Here is a 19,418-nt window from a genome sequence, read left to right as displayed (position 1 = left end):
ATAATTTGATCTCTATAGAATAATAATTAAAACAACTTTTATGTATGCTACTTGTTCTTTTCTGCTCTGTAGAACTGTCCTATAAATAGGACTACTGTTTGTATTTATTTGTGTGTCTAATTCAGATGTTTTAGTCGTATATATAAAATCATAAATATAATCAAGTGGTCATGGGCAATTAGATGGTACAATGGATAGAGTGCAAGGTCTAGAGTCAGAATGTCCTGAGTTTAAACTTGACCTCAGACTTACTAACTGTACGACTTTGGGCAAGACCCTGCCTCAGTTTCCTCATCTGTAAATTCAATTGAAAAAGGAAATGACAAACTGCTCTAGCTCTTTGCCAAGAACCCTCCCCCCAGTTTCCCTCCCCTCTTTCCCTCCTCCCTGCAACAGAGTAATAAACAGTCAGAAAATGGACATGACTGAAAATGACTAAATAGTCACTGTTGTTTCCCCCAGCCTGGACTGAGGATTTTACAATTGTGAACAGAATAGTCAATGTCATAACCTAGAACTGGACTTAGAAGGAACATCTGAGCCCATCTACTCCAGATCTCTTATTTTAGCAATAAGGAAACTGAGGTTCTTGGAATTTGAGTGCCTTTCCCAAAGACAGGCAAGTCATAAGCACCTGAGGCAGGATTTAGGATTCTGGTTCTCTGACTTCTCTAACTCTTTTTTTCACTGAACCATGATGCTTCCCCATTTCAATGTCATTTGGTAAAGAAGGGAAGGAAAAGAGGGAGGGAGGGAGGAAGAGAGGAAGGGAGAGAGGAAAGGAGAAAGGGAAGGAGGGAGGGAGAAAAGAAGGAAGGATGGAAGTCAAAAAGGAAGGAAGAAGGAAGGAAGGAAGGAAGGAAGGAAGGAAGGAAGGAAGGAAGGAAGGAAGAAAGAAAGAAAGGAAGGAAGGAAAGAAGGAAGGAAGCTGTGTTGTCAAGTCCTGCATCACAAGAATTAACTGTCTTGTAGCTAAGGATCTCTTAATTGTATTTGCAGTGGGGTATTTCCTTGGTAATTGTGTTTGTCTCCAAGACAAACTCTGCTTAGTTTTGTTTGAGATGCGTGATTGAACAAGGTTTTGTTTTTTTTTTTAAACAAATAGTATTTTAATAGCCTTAGATATTATTTCATTTTAAATTTAATTCAACAAAATTTTATTTTAGCACTTCCTATATACTAGACTCTTTTTTTTTCCTTCAGAGAATCTGATGATAATTTAATTTCTTAAATCAAGTTGCAAACCAAAGGGATCTTTCCCTGAACTGCTCTAGATTGGTAAGGTTGTTACAGTTAAAATATCAGCGAAAATCAATGAGCTAAAGATAGCAACACAATAACTAGAATAACTCTAGAGTAGCAAAGCATATTGAATTTAATAATAATAGCTAGCATTTATATATTGCTTTGAAGTTTTCAAAATCCTTCATAAATATTATTTCATTTTATCCTCACAACAGCCTAGTTCGTTAGATGCTATTTTTATCCTGATTTCAGAGTTGAAGAAATTACAGCACAAAATGAGGTGACCTGACTAGGAACACAAAATTTAGCAATGAGACTGGATTTAGGCTAAATTTGAATTCAGCTTTCTTTGACTCCAAAAAGTAGTACTCTTCCCATTGAACTACTTCACCATTGAATTTAGGGTCAGAGTTCTTTTTCTTCCCAAAATTACCTCCATAATTTTAGGTAAGTCACTGACACTTTCTAAAAGCTTTTTTTCCCCCTTTTTCTTGTTGTAGAATGAGGAGGTTTTCCTCCTTCAGAAGTTGTTCACCTTTTTTTTTTAGATTATGGACCCCTTTGGCAATTTGGTGAAACCTTACAATTTCTTCTCAGGATACCATTTAAAAGTGCATAAAATACAATAATACTATTTTAAGGAAACTAATTATATTGAAAAACAATTACCAAAACATAAAAAACTCATAGAGCTCAGGTACAGAGTCACCAGTTTCAGTAATTTTTAAAGTTCCTTTTAGTTCAATTTATGATCCAAGTTTTGACAGGACCTCTGCCTGAAAAGGTCTCATGTCATCCAGAAATATAAACATTACCATCTTTGATAAAGTTATTTCTTGACATATGAATCCCTAAATGTCATATTTTATTTTGGACAACTGGAGGGGTTGGTTAAGTTGGTTAGTTATCCCTCTCAGGTATTGCCTATCCTCAGTATAAATGAATTCTCATTTGTAAAACTACAAATGGTCTTTTAAATAAAAATCTTCCCAATTCATTGATTTTTAGAAATTATTTGAAAGGAATAAAAGTCTGATAAGAAGACTTATAAAATGATGATGTTGATATGAACAAATTTTCAAATAACATGAATCTGGGAGGCATAGTTAAAATACTGACAGAAGGATCCAAAAAGATCTCAGTAGGTTACAACATTGACCTGACCCTAATAAGATGAAATGGGGATAAACATAAAGATTACACTTGGGTTAAAAAAAAAAAAGAATCAGCCTCACAAGGACAAGATCAGAAATACTTGAGCCAACAATAGTTTGTTTAGAAAGAGCTGAGGCTTTTAGTGGGCTAGAGGCTTAATATATGAGTCAACAGTGTGATGTGGCAGTTAAAAAAAAAAAAAAAAAAAGGAAGAAGAAGATAAAAACTCATTGTGATTTGGAGCTTAATTAAGATGCTTTTGTTGTTGAGTCATTTTTCAGTTATGTCTGTCTATGACCTCAGTTAATGTTTTCCTAGAAAAGACACTAGAGTGGTTTGCTATTTTGCTTTCTAACTCATTTTATAGATGAGGAAACTGAGACAAACAGAATTAAATGACTTGCCAGGATAACACAGCTAATAAGTATCTAAAACCAGATTTGAACTCATCATCCAGACTTAAAACTGGGCCACCCTCCTGCCCATTGAGAGGCATAGTTTCCATAAATAATGATTAAGTAGTCCCTCTATCTTAGTCAACCATGTTACTAGTATTGTTTTCAGTTGTAGAAGCCACAATATAGTAAGGAAATTAGAAAAGAAAAGAACATGCAGAAAAGAGAACTCAAGTTTGTAAACTCTTGAGTCCAACCCATATTTTTAAAAATCTGTTGAAACAACTAGGAAGCTTTGTTCTAAAAAAGATAAGGCTATGAGACATGTCTTCAAGTATTCAAAAGAAATAGAAAAAAGATTAGACTTCTATTTGTCCCCAAAGAGTTGAACCAGAAAAACAAAAGCAAATAAAGAAAAAATACAGATAGAAATTACAAAGGGATAATTTAGGCTTTATGTTAATTAGAATCAGCTGGCTATATAAGGGACTGTTTAGAAATAAGGTCCCACTCTTTGAAGATTGGCAAGCAGAAGCTGAATGACATCTTCTCAGGTATGTTATACTTAGATCTTCTTTTAGACATGGACTGGACTAGGTGGCTGCTGAAATTCCTGCCAACTCTAAATAATATAATTCCTTGATTTTATGATATTTCAATTTTATAAGAATATAAAAGGTAAAAAAAAAACTTGACTTCTTCACTCTTCCCTTGTAATTCTCCATTCCCTAGACCTATATATTTCAAATTTAATTCAACAAATGCTTAATAAGTACCTGTTGGTTGCAGTTCCCTATGCTAGATTCTGGGAGAGACAGAAAGTTTAAAGGAAGCATGACCCTTTTCAATATAGAAGTTGTTATTCAGTTGTTTCAATTATGTCTGATCCTTCATGATCTTAGTTGAGGTTTTCTTGGAAATGATATTGGATATGTTTGCTATTTCCTTCTTTAGCTCATTTTACAGATGAGGAAAAGAAGGCAAGAAGGGTTAAGTGACTTCTCCAGAGTCACACAGTAAATATCTAAGGTCGGATTTGAACTATGGTCTTAATAAAACCTGGTCCAGTGTTCTATCCACTGCACCACCTACCTTCCCTTGAAACAAATATTTATCTGTAAAATATAATTGTCTCCTTGGCTTGCTGAGGTGTACTTATTTTCTTTTTCAAGATAAAATTGCATGATCAAGTATATTATGAAATGTCATTTCTTGTCCTTGGATATGTGATGAAATTGACTCCACCACTTACTTTATTTGCCTCTCGCAGCTTTCCTTTACTGCAATTTTTTTATGTTATCTACTTACATTTATCACAAATGTTCATTTAGACCTGGCTCAGTTTTTCAAATAATGGTAATAGTTATTGTTTGTTAGGTTGGATCTCACATTAAATAACAATAACTGATTTCCAAAGCACTTTAAAGTTTAAAAATCTATATAGTCTCTCATTCAAGATACTCAACAAACCTGGGATATCCGTAGAATTGTAACCCTAATGGGATAAGTGAAGCTTTCCCCTAGAATTTTAGAATTCAGAGGTGCCTTACTCGTGCAAGAGGAATAAGAGTATTTGGAGATTTTTGTTGTTCGTGCAGGAAGGTTATTGGGAAGGGTAGAATGAAAAAGAAAACAGGTTCTTCTTCACCATAAGTGTGTGGAAGGTGAAGTCAGACACCTCCTCTTCCCTCAGGGCAGCATAGTTTCAAAACTCAAGAAAACTGCCTCCTTCTGCTCCTACTTCCCAAGACCAGTATCAAAGCAGACAAAAGAGATGGGAACAGAAATAGTAGGCGAGTTCTGTATCCATAAACCTCCCCACAGAGGATGAGATAAGGCTCAGAGTTGGTTTTAGACTTCAAAAAGTAGTTACTGTCATTTTGCTTATAATAGACAGGCAAGGGAGATAATAGGTTGGAGCCAGAATGTGGTGAACTATTAATGCTAGATTGAAATAGTGTTGTTTTTTTTTTTTTATCCTGGAAGTAATATTGATAAACTAAACTTTTTTGAGTATTGTAAAGACACAATCAGAACTGGGTTTCAAAAACTAGTAGTATAGAGTTTTATTTGTCTTTGTCATTATTATTAAGAATTTTAATGTAATATATACATGTTTATCATATGTCAACCCAGGAGGCATGACTATCTGACAAAATCCCTGACTATGCTAAACTGATGAAGGCTCTTAGACTGAATTTTGAACAGCACTACCCCCAAAACAGAGCTTTCATATTCCAGTTTCATAATGCGTTAATATGATTCGGGCCTCTTCCAGACGCTCAAGTGAAAAAAAAAAAGCCTCTTGATGTTTATTCTTTCTCATTAGTTCATTGAAAGCTAGAAAATTATTCTAAGCCCTGGGACTAAAATACAAATACAAATTATTTGTTTAGTGATTAATTCCAAAATTGGGAGAAAATTGTTGAGAAAAATGTAATTAATATTTTTGTTCCATTTTATCAATATGCAAGGGAGAGAGTAGAACTAGTGTCCCCATTTACAAATAAGAAAATGAGATTCAGAGAGGTGACATGATTTGTTAAGGGCTTTACAGCTAATTGATTACAGAGATAGAGCCCAATCCCAAGTCTCTACAAAAAATTTAAAAGAGTATTAATCAGAATCCAAAAGAACTCAACAGACTAGAACAATGGGCCAAAATAAATTAAGTAAAATGATTAAAGATAAATGTAAATTCAACAATAGATTTAAAAAGTCACTAATTTCACAATTATAAGGTGGGGCAGATATAACTTGACAATAGTGTAAATAGGAAAAAATCTCTCAAACACATGCTCAGGATAAATGAACAGCAATGTTGCAGTTAAAAAAAATATAGATATTTAGGCTATATTTTAAAAGGCAGTAACTATGAAGAGGAAAAAGATAGTTCCACAGTACTCAGCCCTGTTTAGACTATATCTGGAATATGACATTCCTTTTCTAGATAGCTAACTTTAAAATGTTTACATAGACAAACTAAAGAATACTAAGATTTTTTTAGACTGTGAAATCAGAGGGTTGGTTGAAAAAATTAGATGTGTTCAACCTGGATCAGGGAAAATATTAGGAAGATCTGCAATTGTTATCTTCAAGTATTTAAAGGACTGTCTTGGGGAAAAGGCAATTAAATTCATTGTACTTAGCATCCTAAAACAGAAATAGGAAAAAATGAATACAAACTACAGATACGTGATTTTCAGCTTTGCATAAAGAAAATATTTCTAATATTTAGAGCATTATAAAAGTGGAATGGACTACTTTGGGATATATTGGGTTCCTTCTAACTAGATGTCATCAAGCAGAGGATGGATGACAACTTATGGAATGGCAAAGGGAATCTTGCTTAGGTAGAAGTTGGACCAGATGGCCTTTGAACTCCTCTCTTATTCTGTTAGTCTTTCAAGCTCTGACTAGTTATCTATAAAAATGAGTTGCTTATTTTCTTTGGTTCTCACATACAAAATGAGGGAGAAAAACTAAATAATACTGAAAGTCCCCTCCAGCTGTACCATTCAAATATTCTAAATAGAGTAATACTTCCATTCCTCTGTGTCAGAAAGCAAGGGTGAGATAGAAGAGACATTGAAAGAGATTACAAGAGAATTGAGGAAGGGAAAGAGGAAAGAGGAAAGAAATGGATAAAATGAATAGTGAGTTAAAACTGAGTGACTGACTGGGATTATGGCAGTTCCACTGATGGAAACAAGGACACCAATAAAAAAGCTTGAGGTTTTTGTGGTTTGGTATGAGGCAGAGGAAAATGAAATAAAGTTTATATATGTTGAGTTTGAAGTGAAAAAAAGAAAGAGATATACAAATACAGTCATTCAGGAAACCATTAGAAATGCAAGCTTGATACTGGTGATAAAAATAAGTGCCTGAAGAATCACATAATTGACATTGGGAAGGACTTCAAAAGTCATGAAATCCAACCAATATTTAACCAGAAATCCCTTCCCTATCCCCTCCCCATTATAATTCAAGCTTTATTTACAAACTTCCAGTGAGTGGAAATCAGCTCCCTAAGCAATCCATTGCATTTTAGACTGTTTTAATTGTAAACTTTACCTCAAGTTTAAATTGGCCTCTCAGGAACTTCTATCCATTACTACTAATTCTGTGTTCTGGGATCAAGTAGCATAATTCTAATGCCTCTTTCATATTTAAAGACAAAGATCACACCCTGCCCCCCTTTCCTATCCACCCTATAATTTTCTCCTTTCTAGATAGAATATGTACACTTATTTGAACTACTTGCAGCCTGTGGGTTACAATTTTTATACCTCTGGAATAGATGATCTCTCAGGACTCTTGTCACTTGACAACTCTATGAATATTAATTCATATGTCAAATGCCAAAGCAACACGATGATGAAACATAGGCAAGCTGGTTCTCAGCAATATTTAGCAAAAGCTGAAATTTCTTATATTTTTCTGTAATGAATAAACTATATATCTACATGTTATCTTCTGAATCATTTAGGATGCTCATAAATGTTGAAGTGGTCTGGAAATCTGTGGCTCCTCTGAATAGGCAGAGAATACCTTCTCCAACCAGAGGGAACCCACCAACTGCATCATGGTTCAAAAGAGTCATATTGAAAATTCATTGGAAGATGTCTAATGTCAGGAAAACCTCTGCAGCTTTCCCTCCTTACTCCCCAACAAAATATGTTTCAAAGAACATATTCCTAACTTCCTCTCATCTTTTATATTTCTCTGGCTATGTACTTGTATACCAACATGATCCACAGATCTTCTGATTACTACTTTATTCCTGAAAGTGACATTTGTTTCTTTCTATCCATTTTTCTTTAGCTCTGGAGGAAATTTGTACGGCTTGCCTATAACTTTGTAGTCATCTTCATTCCATGGGAAATGAGAATAAAGAAAATAGAAAGTAAGTATTTGTAATCTGAGGAGAGATAAAGAATGTTGGCAGACTTTAACTCCAGTGTTCTATTCTAAAAATTCTTTGAAAATACAGGAAGATTGTACCATCCTTTTCTTTTCATTTTTTAAATAATGAGCATATTTTCTCTCTTATTCCTCAAAGCAAAAAAGAAAGAAAAACAAAATTTTTACAAAAATATGTATAAACAAGAAAAAACAAATTCCTACGTTGGTTATATACAAATATGTATTTTGAATCCATGGGATGGTTTCAAACCAACAGCATTATCCAATATATGTTAAACTTTAGATGTCTTTTTCCTCAATGAGGTCTTGATATGAATATCCCAATAGATATATCCCCAGACTTCTCAGTGTTCCCAGATCTTCATTTCTGTTGAGGTCATAGATGAACAGATCCACATCTTACTTAGGAATATTTAAACAAAATCCCAAACAGGTTAATCAACTTATAACTCCATCAAGTTGATTAGGGAACTATTCTGATCAATCTTCTTTACATATAATAGGAAGAGATACAGATACAGGACACTAGAAGAGGGAAAAGAAGTTAGAACTGGAAAAAAAATACAGAGAAACAAAATTAGGCTTTTGCTCTTATTACCAAGGCTCAAGAACAAGATTTATCTGTCAGGATGAAATAACTGATCAGGAAAGTTCCAACCACATTTTCAGAAAGAAATCTAGACAAGTAAGTTGGTCACAATGGAAATATGGTAGAGATTGATAGGGAAAAGAAAGAGGTATGTAATTATCATTCAGGGGAGTCCACTGGTGGGCAGCAATGGAGTGCCCCAACTTGCAGACAGAGCACATTGTCAGGTTAATCTGTTGGCAGGTACCAAGTGGATTTGAAGGTATGTGTAGGGAACCAATCTCAGATAGGTCTAGGGCACAAAGCAGGGACAGTCAATGGAAACTGACAAGAGTTTTAATTAGAGCAGGCCACTAGAATTTTGATTTAAAGTTTACATGGTGCTAAAAAACATTACGCTTGGAAATAATTTTGAGAATAGGACTTAGTTTTAAAAATAACTATCTAGAATAGGAAACTATTACATGGCCCACTTCCTCCCCCCAGGGGCTTCATGTCAATTAACCTTCTCCTTGGTCCTGAATTTCTATTTTACCGTGGCCCCAGAATGCTCTCAAGCCATGAGGTCATAATAATCCAATATTTTTCTACCTATAGTACAGTATGTCTTACAGTTAACTCCATTTTTATAGTCAATTTCTTAAAAAGTTGGACTTGTCAGCCAAGTTTCATGCTACATGTTTTGGATGACTTTTATAAAGCTTGTCCTGGGTGCTAAAAAATCAGGAGCTGGGATTAGGATTCTAGTCCCAAAGAAAACTAAGGGCAATGAGATAGCTCCAAGGCAAAGATTTAGGTATGGAAGACTAGGACAGTAACCAGCAACCCCAACTAAGAGGGGTACAAGATATGGTAGACAAAGGAATTGATCACAAAGCATCAAAGAGAGTCCAGTACCAAGACTGATGAGATCCTGAATCACCTTACATATAGACATAGGTATACTTAAATTTCTTACTTAGATTGGTCCTAGCATTTAGGCCATGGTTTTTGTCTGCAGGAAAAGGAGTCAAGCGGCCTCAATCATAGTCTATGGAAGCAGGGAACTAGGCCAACTGGGTGATCATAGAATTTAGAATTGGATAATTCTAGATCCTCTAGATCTAGTTCAACTCCTCCTGCTCAAAATAAATTCCACTTTGCTTAGAGCTGAACATCTAGAGAATAGAACTACTACATATGCTTTCCTGGCTCAAGGTCTCCATGATACAGCAGGCAGATGATAACCCATTCTTTAAGTAATCATAAACCATACTTTTCTTACATGTTTCTGCTTCCTTCTCTGGATTGGCTAGAAAAGAAGGGAGGAATTGTCTGCCTGCAATAGTTTTGTAGAGAATGTCTCTGAAATATTAATGCAGTTTTAAACTTTAATAATATACTCTTGTCAAAATTTTAATAGATCTGTACTAAGACTTGGATCACTCTGTATAATGACATTACTTCAGTTAGCTTTATGCTAGCCAACTCAACCAGTAAAGCTAATCTGAAAGATGATGCAAATGTTAATTTCTACATTTCTATATTACTCTTTTCTATCAATATTACATGCAATAATAAGATCACTTGTAGTAAGAAATGCACTGTACCTTTCATACTGTGAACTATAAAGAATCATCACCAGTGTTTTTAAATTAGAGCGAACATCATCTGACTTAGTAAAGAAAAATCCTTTAGCCTTGTGTTAGAGATCAGATACTCATGTTTTCTTATGTCTCCTAAGGTCATTTTGGATCTGGTGTTGCCTCTTATTTTATCTTTTTGAGATGGCTGTTTGGAATTAACATTGTGCTTACCATAATGACAGGTGCTTTTATTGTTCTCCCAGAGGTAAGACTAATTGGGGGGGGGGGCAGAGGGAGGAGGGAAAGGGGAGAAAGAAAATAAAGAAGCACATGGCATTTAGGAAAAGAAGAAAGAAGATTACATTTTTTTTGTCATGGAAGATGGTAGAAAATAATTTAAAGATTGAAATAGAATCACAATATGAAACCCAATTCTTTGTTAGATATCATTTCTGTCCATTTAATAATAATATTGCTTACTAGCCCATGTCTACTAACAATCATGTCATGGTCAAACCCAATATGGCACCATTTATGTTTCTTTCAAAGTTGACCTCATTCCATTGTTAATCACTCTTCAAGAGTTATTATACAACCATTTAGGCTTTTATCTCGTATTGACTGATTGATACAAAATTTTCTGTGAATTAATGAGCATATCATATAAGACAAATTTGAAATCTTTCCTAGTACAACATAAAGTGCATTCCTGTCTTCATTTCAATCTACCAATTGCCATAGAAATAAATCAGATAAATATGAGTAGGTTAGCTTCTCTTTATGTTTTTTTTCCTTTTTCTTTTTAAATGAGATTCTATCCACTGATATGTCTGTCTTCTTTTATGGCTTTTTGTTTACCTCATTCAAATCAAAACTCTTATTTCCTGAGTGTTCAATAAGAAGTTGATCTGATTAAATCAATTTCCTTAGCATCGATATTTCAGGATATGGAGGTTAAATTTCCATGTATAATTTCATACACACATACACACACACATATATATATATTATATATTTATATTATATATATATATATATATATATATATATATATATATATATATATCCTTTCCACTATATATATAGTCCCCACAGTAGCATGATATGCCTGCTTTGATATGTTGATGGATCTGGAGATCCATGGGTTCATATATATTCGTCCAGCATGTAGATCATACTCTATCCATGCTTATTCTTCCTCTCCAACCACTATCCAGATCTTCCCATAAATACACCATAAAAAATTTACCCCAATGATCTGAAACCTCTTGTTTCCAGACTGTTGTCATTGATAGATGCCAAAGAAGCAAATGGGCTGATGGCTGGATTTCCTTCCCTCTTTCAATGTGATCAGAACACTTTTTTTTCCAAATCATCCATCACTTTGAAAACATCCTTTATGATGCTTTGCCTCTACAATTCTTCATTAGCACTGTGTTACATGCTGCTTAATACACCATCAGACTCTCTTATACTTCAGATAGCCTTCAGCTATGGTACTTTAGAGACTAAGGCAGGCCATAACTTCCAACTGTATAGTGTCACTAGAGAAATATTGTTTAAAAATATAACTATTTAGGGTCATGAAAAGCCCTGAAATTTTCCAAAGACAATCCTGTCAGATCTATTCAATCCCGGTCCCAGCTCACTGTCCATTTTCTGTATCTATTGAAGAATATATGTAACAATGGGTCAGCTGCCTATAATAAAGTAGATCAGTGACATCAAACTCAAATAGAAATGAGGGCCACATCAAACTCAAATAGAAATGCATAAATATACCTATGGATTGCATGTTGCCTTAGTTTTGAAATATAATATTATTTATACATTATTATGTTTTATTTATTTTGTTAAATAATTCTATATAATATAATATATTATATATATAATTATGATAATATAATATAATATAAAAAGTTATATTTTAATTTGGTTCAGGCTGCATTTGAGAATGTTGTGAGCCATGTGTTTGACATCTCCTATCTGAACAATAGTTATTCTTCATCTTTTTGGTTTTATATTTCCCCCTCCCCCAAAAAAAGAAACAAAATGCCTGATACCAATACATATTTTTGCATCATATCCATAAAAATGTTGGGAATAATCTCCACATACATTGCAGACTTAATGGAGATTTAAGAAGGAAATAGGAAGGCTTTTGCAATCCATATTCTATAGAAAACTATAGCTCTACATTAAGCAAAACCATATGGAGAATACAAGTGTCTGTTTCTGGCTGACCACAAAAATGCCTTTGATTTAGTATCTAAAAATGTGTATGAAAACATAGGAGACTTTTCTTTGGTAACGCACTATTAAAATCTGTCCAAAAGGTCTTAATGCAGTTTTAAGCTAATAATAGTTTTTGAATAGGATTAGTATTTCAGATTGTACCTACAGAACACATTAGATGTCTGCTAGATAAATATACTATATGGAATGTCCCAAAAGTCTTAGTGCAGCTAACTACACTCAACAGACATCTAATGGGTTTTCTTGGTATAATCTGAAAATATATACAAATGGTAGCAATATTTTTCCTGTTCCTTAGGAAGCCATTATTTGAACTGAGATTAACTCAAAACTTGTGCAGGATATAGGGCATTTGACTTTGAATGAGGAAGATCTGGATTTATATCCCTTCTCAGAAACTTGCCAGTTGTGAGATTCTGGCAAATTATTTAATCAGTCTGGAATTTCCTTAGTTTCTTCATCAGTAAAATGGACTCAATGCCTTCTATGATCTCTTTCATCTCTAAGTTAATATCCAATGGTTATTTTTCTTCACCAGATATCTAATGAGCACCAACAGTAGATTGGAAACTATGATATATATTTTAATAGTGATGTTCCCATGTGCCATTGCAAGATTCCTCTCTCAGGCTATTCAGCTTATTTTCCCCCGATTCCCTCTCCCCCTCCCAATTCCTCTAGAATTGCTTCTCAATTTATGGCACTGACTTTTCTTTTCTCATCAGCTAATTGCAGGGCAGCCTTTTGGAAGTACCATCAGCAAGACTATTCCCAAGGACCATGTTGCTTCAGCACAAGACTTGGACACTGTCTGGTCCCTGGGGGTAAAGTTTATCATTCTCACGGGGCTTTCTTTATAAATACAACAAGGTTTGGGGAAACTAGAAGTCAATGATGATGTCAATGGTATTCTCTTTGCAGGGCTATCTCAAATACTCTGTTTTATTTTATGGCTACTACGGCAAGGAGAGGAAGATTGGCAAAGCAGGATACCGCCTGCCCTTAGCTTACTTCCTGGTTGGCATGGCAGTGTTTGTTTACAGCTTTATCATACTGTTAAAGAAGTAAGATTCTGAATATGCTTGCATCTTTTTCTTGCCTATCCGAGGGGAGGAGAGGGGAGGGGAGCAGAGGGAAGGGGAGGGGAGGGGAGGGAAGAGATGCATTGTCTACCACAGTCCTCACAATTAACTTGTACCCCTTCACCTTTAGAAGCTCATAGAATTCAGGAAGGGGAACGTTTTCTTCCGCTTGGGAGAGAGCAAAGTGTGGCACATTCAAATATATCAATAATTTAATCTAGCAAACACATATTAGCGTCTCCCATATGCCAGGCATTGTACTAGACCCTCAAGATATAACAAAAAGAAATGTCGCAGTTCTCTCCTTCAGAGAACTTATATTCTCCTAAGCTATCAAAAATTCTAGCACATAGCCAGTCACATACATTTTAGATCAGATAATCTATCCTTTTTTTTCTCTCAGAAAATAGGCAATTGAATTTAATTCATCCAATTTGATTGTACCTGATAAATTTAAAGTTAACACTGCTTTAAAGTTAACAAGCTTATTAATTCCATTATAAATAAAAGAAAAATGAGGGTCTCCTTTAACTAGATTAGTCCATCTTTTCTACCCTAATGTACTCCTTGAGTCCAAAGGCTGTATCTGTTCTCTAATATATCCCAAGAACCAAATATACCATTAAATGTGACAAATTATAGTGATAAAGAATTGACTGATAGGAGAATAGATTTCTAACCCCAGTTTACTAACTCTGCAGCCTTAAGTAAATAAGTCTCCCCTTCTGGGTTTCATTCTTCTTATCATAAAAAATAAAGATAGGTGGACTAGGATTTCTCAAAAGTCTCTTACAGTTCTGAAATTCTGTAGCTATATAAATATAGACATACTAACTTAGAGGATGGTCAGGGAGGGAAAGAAAAAAACCAGAGCATATACTCAACCAATCATTGTTCCTTTTCCTGGTTTTTAGTGTGATATTATTTAAAGTGAATGTTGTCTTGCCCTTGGAATTGACTTTCTTACCTTTACTACAACTCAGTTAAAAAGCAGGCTATCATTTTCAGATGTAGCCAAAGAGGAAATTTGTTTGTTGGATCATGTCAGATCATTAAAAAGGTTTGGTTTTGTCCTTTTAAAGTGTTTTTTGGGGGGGTGAGGGGGGTGGAAGTATGCGAGGGAGAGGGAAATTAGAATAGGCTAGCTAGGAAAAAAGAGAAAGATAAAAGTAAAGAGATTATTGGAAGTTTTTTGTTTGTTTCTTGTTTTTATGAACAGAAGGAAGGCCAGAGAAAATCATAGACAAGCAGGGAAGCTTTGATAGTTACTTTATTTATTGTGTATTTTAAAAGAAAAGGAATCTATGTGATAGAAATCAACAGTTTTATTTGTAATCCTCTTTTTCTGTTCAACTATGTATAAGAAAATAGTTGATTTATTTGATATTTTAAAATTATTTGAATACAGAATTTAAAATAATAAAAATTTAGAAATGAATAAAATAGAAAGCAGAGGATATGTAGTGAAAAGCAATCTGGTTTCTAGGCCCAGATCACTTTCTTAGCTGCTTAACATTGGCAAAAATCATTAATCTCTCAGTTTCATCTTTTTTTCATTTTTAATAAGGGAATACAAGACTTTTCTTCCAAAAGAAGGATCAGATGGCATTCTATATGTGAAAGTACTCTAAAAGATTTAAAACTACTATTCTCAGAAAATAGTATTATTATCATTTTATTAAAATTGAGATAAGTACTGGTCCTGTTAGTTCACAAGGAACTTCCAGATGAGGAAATACACTCTATCAATACAGATCAGAAATTTCTCTGCAATTTAAAATTTTAAAGATTTGTCTGGAGCACTGAGAAGAGCCAGAATATGTCCCAGGGACTTGAACCCAGCTTCAGCTAGCTTTAAGATCTACTCTGTGTCCATTAACTCATCTATCAGATTGTCTCACACACAAAAAAAGACTGCCTTCAATGCTTTCTGCCAACTATATTTATATGGAAAAAATATATCAGACTTGAGGCAGACACTGGGTAGCCATGTAGAGTGGAATATTTCTGACTCCCTTTCTGATGGTATTTTACAGAATGGCAAAGAATTCCAGAATGAGCCTTGCAAGTGCATCCAATGAAAACTACACATTTTGCTGGAGAGTATTTTGTGCTTGGGATTATCTCATAGGAAACCCAGAAGCTGCAGAGAGCAAGGCTGCTGCAATCGTGAATAGCATCAGGGTGAGCAATGTGACTGCTAAACCAACAATATGGAGCTTGGGGATAAAGAGTTTCCCTGAGAATATTTCTTTTGGGAAGTTGCCCAATAAATTTATTTGGAACATTTAAGCGAATTTCAAAAAAGAAAAACTAAAAATAAAACACTAATCCCACCTCTCCCCTGTCCCAATACACACACACTGGAAGAATGTTAGCCTAATCTTATTAGATCTTAACATATTAATTGATATCATCTTCATTTTAATTAACAAAATCACTATCTTAATTTTTTGATATTTCTGAGACTCTTAATATCATCCACTTCAGAAAAATGTTATGTTCAAAGAATCGTGGAATAAATTTGAAACTATAAGGCATTTCAGAATGTCCAGTCAATTTATTTTTGCAAATAAGGAAACTGAGCTCTGGGGAAGCTAAATGACTTGAGTAAAATCATGAAATAATCATCAGAAGATTTGAGCCTTTTCATGCCACAGACCAATACTTATTCCACCATAACAAACTGAACCTTCCCTTACCTACCAGTCATGCTGCCATTCTTAGAAATTCTTAGGTTATTCTTAGAAATATTTATTTGTATTTTTCAGTTTACAAATTATTGCCAGCTAATGTTAGTAACCATTTAAAGATTTTTAAAGTAAATTCTATTCAAGAAATGATTAGGTGCTATTTGGTAGCTCTCTAGGAATACAAAATCCACAAAAGCTGGGACTTGAAGAAAGATAAAGATTCCAAAAGGAAAAAGTAAGGAGAGAATGCATTCCAGCAATAAAAGGGACTGTGGAATCAGGAAGAACAGATGGCTTACAGTAGCCCCTCTCTTAACCAAAGGCCATTTGCCTGGCAATCTTAACTATTCAGAATGTAGCTAAACAGCTGGAAATAAGCAAAAAGGGCTAATTGAAGATGTTGTAGAATTCAAGTTCTAAAATTCATGCACTTTTCTAATAGGATAACTCCCCTGAATTTTACACAATTTATAAATTTTTATAAACAATTCTTGCAAGGATACTTACCTGAGTATTTTAATTTATAGGAATTAAGAATGTTTAGCTTAGAAAAGAGGGAATGTAAAGGCTGAAACTCTTGAGTAGATGCACTGAGGTTGGACAACCGAGCATTTAAGACTGATTACTGATTGGACAATACTCTATAAACATATGCTTGGGAAATGGCCCTTCCCACTATTCTGTGCTGGCTCAATAATTGGTATATACAGAGAATTGTAGGAGGGATTAGGGGGTGGAGTAAGACTAGCCAGGGTCACTTTTATGGTAGATGAGGGAGGGAGAAGGAAGTCGTGGAGATTCTGCATCCTTCTACCTTTAAAGACCAAGAATAAAGACCAAGGCCTTTTGCTTATCCTGACTCCAGCTGATTCTAAGGTATCCAGGGTGCTAACATGGTCATCACAAGTGAATGTTTTTAAAATTCTTCAAAATTTCAGAGTTTTGTGGGAAAAGGGGGAAAAGGATTTAAACTTGCATTATTTGACAGAATTAGGAATAATGAATAAAAATACAAAAGGGGAAATTTAAGCTTCTATAAGAAAATCCTTAAACATTATAGTTATCTAAAATTAGTAGGCTATATTTGGAAGTCCTGGTGCAGGATTCCCCTCAATTGAATTCTGAAAGCAAAAGCTAAATGAACACATATTATGTATATGTTACAGGGTATTCTTGTTCATGTATATTTGGGACTAGATGGCTTCTAGAAATGTCCTTGAAATTTTAAAATCTGTAATCTGGTGGCCAGCTCACATTAGAAGAGAACCAGAAAATTAGAAAGGAAGGGGGCCAAGGGACAGCTCAAAAAGGGAATGCTGACAGCTAAAATGACAGCTAACCTGACAAGAAAAGAAGAAACATATAAATGGTAAAATGAGAGGGGAGAAAAATTTCAAACAGCATAGAAACCTGTGGTCTTTTCATAGAAGGTTGTACAGTCTATTGATTTCAATATCCCCAAAGAGCATCTCTATATTTTAACAAAGACAAATAATAGACTTTTAACCCAAAGACCTTTATTCTTATAATCTCAAAACCAATAACATGCTTAGAAAAATAAGTTTTATAATAAAAAGAAAATAGTATTATCAGTAATAAGATTCATTTTATTACACAATGCTGTTTTAATGTTTTTGTTTTCTTAAAGGAGGCTATCTTAGAAGAACAAGAGAAGAAGAAAAGCAAAAATTTGTATGTATTAAAATGGTTCTTTTATAGTCACCCAATTTACTCATGTATTTCAGATTCATTTTATTTTTTTTCAAATCAGTAGCTCACTCAGCTGTATCTTACTTCCATATGTATTCTTACCAATGTTCTTTCTATTCCACATTGCTATCATCCTTTGATGATACAGTATTGAGTAGGTTGATAATTTTTCTAATGTGGAATTGAGATAGATTCCAGGTCTTTCCGTACTACACATACAATTCAGAAAAGTGTGTCTCAAAATCTCATGAGATAATATAAGCTTCTAAAGAAGTCTGAAGGAAACAATTCTTTGCTCTTCTACTTGAAGAATATATCCTGTGGCTTTCCCTCAACACAGTATGGGATATCCAAGCATCAAATGAGCAGATACTCAAGTTCCTTTTATCAAAAGTCCTGCCTTTCTTCAAAAACAAGCCTTTTTCTTGAAGATCATAGGCACTTTCTATCTCAGCTCAAATCCAGCATTTATAACCTTTCCTAGGCTATTTCTTTTGGTTTCAGCCTATCAAATGCATACCTATATCATTTGAACTATCAATGCAATTTATACATCACTTCCCTTGTTTCTCTCAATCTTCTATTTTATCTTTTGTGACCCATGGAAATTTAAAATTAAGCCAGCACTGAGTTATGAAGTCTAGAACTAATTCAACCTCCTGGAAAAAGACAAAGTCCAGGATGATATATAGATGTTATTTCCTATCATTGTGCTATTTTAAAAATAACTAAATGTCTATGCTTTTTGATGTTTCCAGAACACAGAAAGTTTGTCCTAGAAAAAAATAATAGTGGCTCAAATTTATCTGGTGTTTTAGAGTTTCAAAAAAAGTTTGCTTTATACAATCTTATGAAGTGGTCATCGAAAGTATTGTCATCTTCATTTTATAAATGAAGACGTTCAGACTCAGAAAAAAATGTTAACTGATCACAGAACTTCTAAGCCTAAGAGTCAGAACTCAAAATCCTAAGTCAATCTTTGTTTTTCCCTCCTATAAATTACTGAATTTTCTAAAGAGTTAGAGATAATTAATTAGATTTTTCTCAATCCATGCTTAGTAAACTAAGCGATAATAAAGCATCTTTTCTTTCAGGATGAAGGATCATCATCATGTAGCAGAAAAAGCTAAAAAAAAGAATTGTATAATATGTGTCTTATTGCTGGCTCTGCCAGTCATTAACTACATCACTTTAGAAAAGCCATTTTATTTTTCTGAGCTTCATTTCCCCATCTGTGAGAAAACGATTTAATCTGTGAGTTTGTTCCCAGTTCTGATGTCTATTGGCTCTATGAAATATCAATATTAGTTTCTCATACTTAGAAAGTAAGCAAATGGGACTACAATATAAGAAAAAATTTGTAACCTTCTATCCAAAGATTAGAAACAAAATTGACTAAATTCTCCACATTTCTGGAGCAAAAAGATTTTTATTATATTGGACACAGGTTCAAATGTTAGGTGAACCATAGAAACTTCATGTTTTTCCATATTCTCAATATTCTTAATTTTGCTATTTCCTAAAGCACTCTACTAGAAGAAAACAACAAAAAGTAAGGTTGAATTGATGCAAATTCATCATCAGTACTAGAAAAATCCTTTTAAATGCTGTTTAAAGCAGGATTAATATGGTAAAAAAAAAAAAATCCTAAACTAAACTTAGGGCTGGAAAATCTGAGTTTGTCATAATTTCATGGAATTATAGATTTGAAGTGCAAGGGAATTAAGAAACCATCTAATCCATATTACAAATTTTGCATTTTACAAATGAGAACACTGAGGTCCAGAAAAGTCCACTGGTTT

The 19,418-nt window shown here is 34.0% G+C and overlaps 1 protein-coding gene across 1 annotated transcript in view; it reads left to right on the top strand.

Moving 5' to 3' along the window:
• TMC3 (transmembrane channel like 3) overlaps positions 1 to 19,418 on the top strand; it is a 60,905-nt gene that overhangs the window by 13,379 nt on the left and 28,108 nt on the right. The window contains exons 4-9 of the mRNA XM_031949527.1: positions 7,620 to 7,701; positions 10,034 to 10,140; positions 12,857 to 12,955; positions 13,053 to 13,195; positions 15,250 to 15,397; positions 17,555 to 17,598. Coding sequence (XP_031805387.1) covers positions 7,620 to 7,701; positions 10,034 to 10,140; positions 12,857 to 12,955; positions 13,053 to 13,195; positions 15,250 to 15,397; positions 17,555 to 17,598 — 623 coding nt within the window. The remainder of the gene's footprint in view (positions 1 to 7,619; positions 7,702 to 10,033; positions 10,141 to 12,856; positions 12,956 to 13,052; positions 13,196 to 15,249; positions 15,398 to 17,554; positions 17,599 to 19,418) is intronic.

Source organism: Sarcophilus harrisii, chromosome 2 (assembly GCF_902635505.1).
Source record: "Sarcophilus harrisii chromosome 2, mSarHar1.11, whole genome shotgun sequence".
Classification (NCBI taxonomy): Eukaryota; Metazoa; Chordata; class Mammalia; order Dasyuromorphia; family Dasyuridae; genus Sarcophilus; species Sarcophilus harrisii.
Note: the sequence above shows the minus strand (reverse complement) of the source record. Positions and strands in the feature narration are given on the sequence as shown.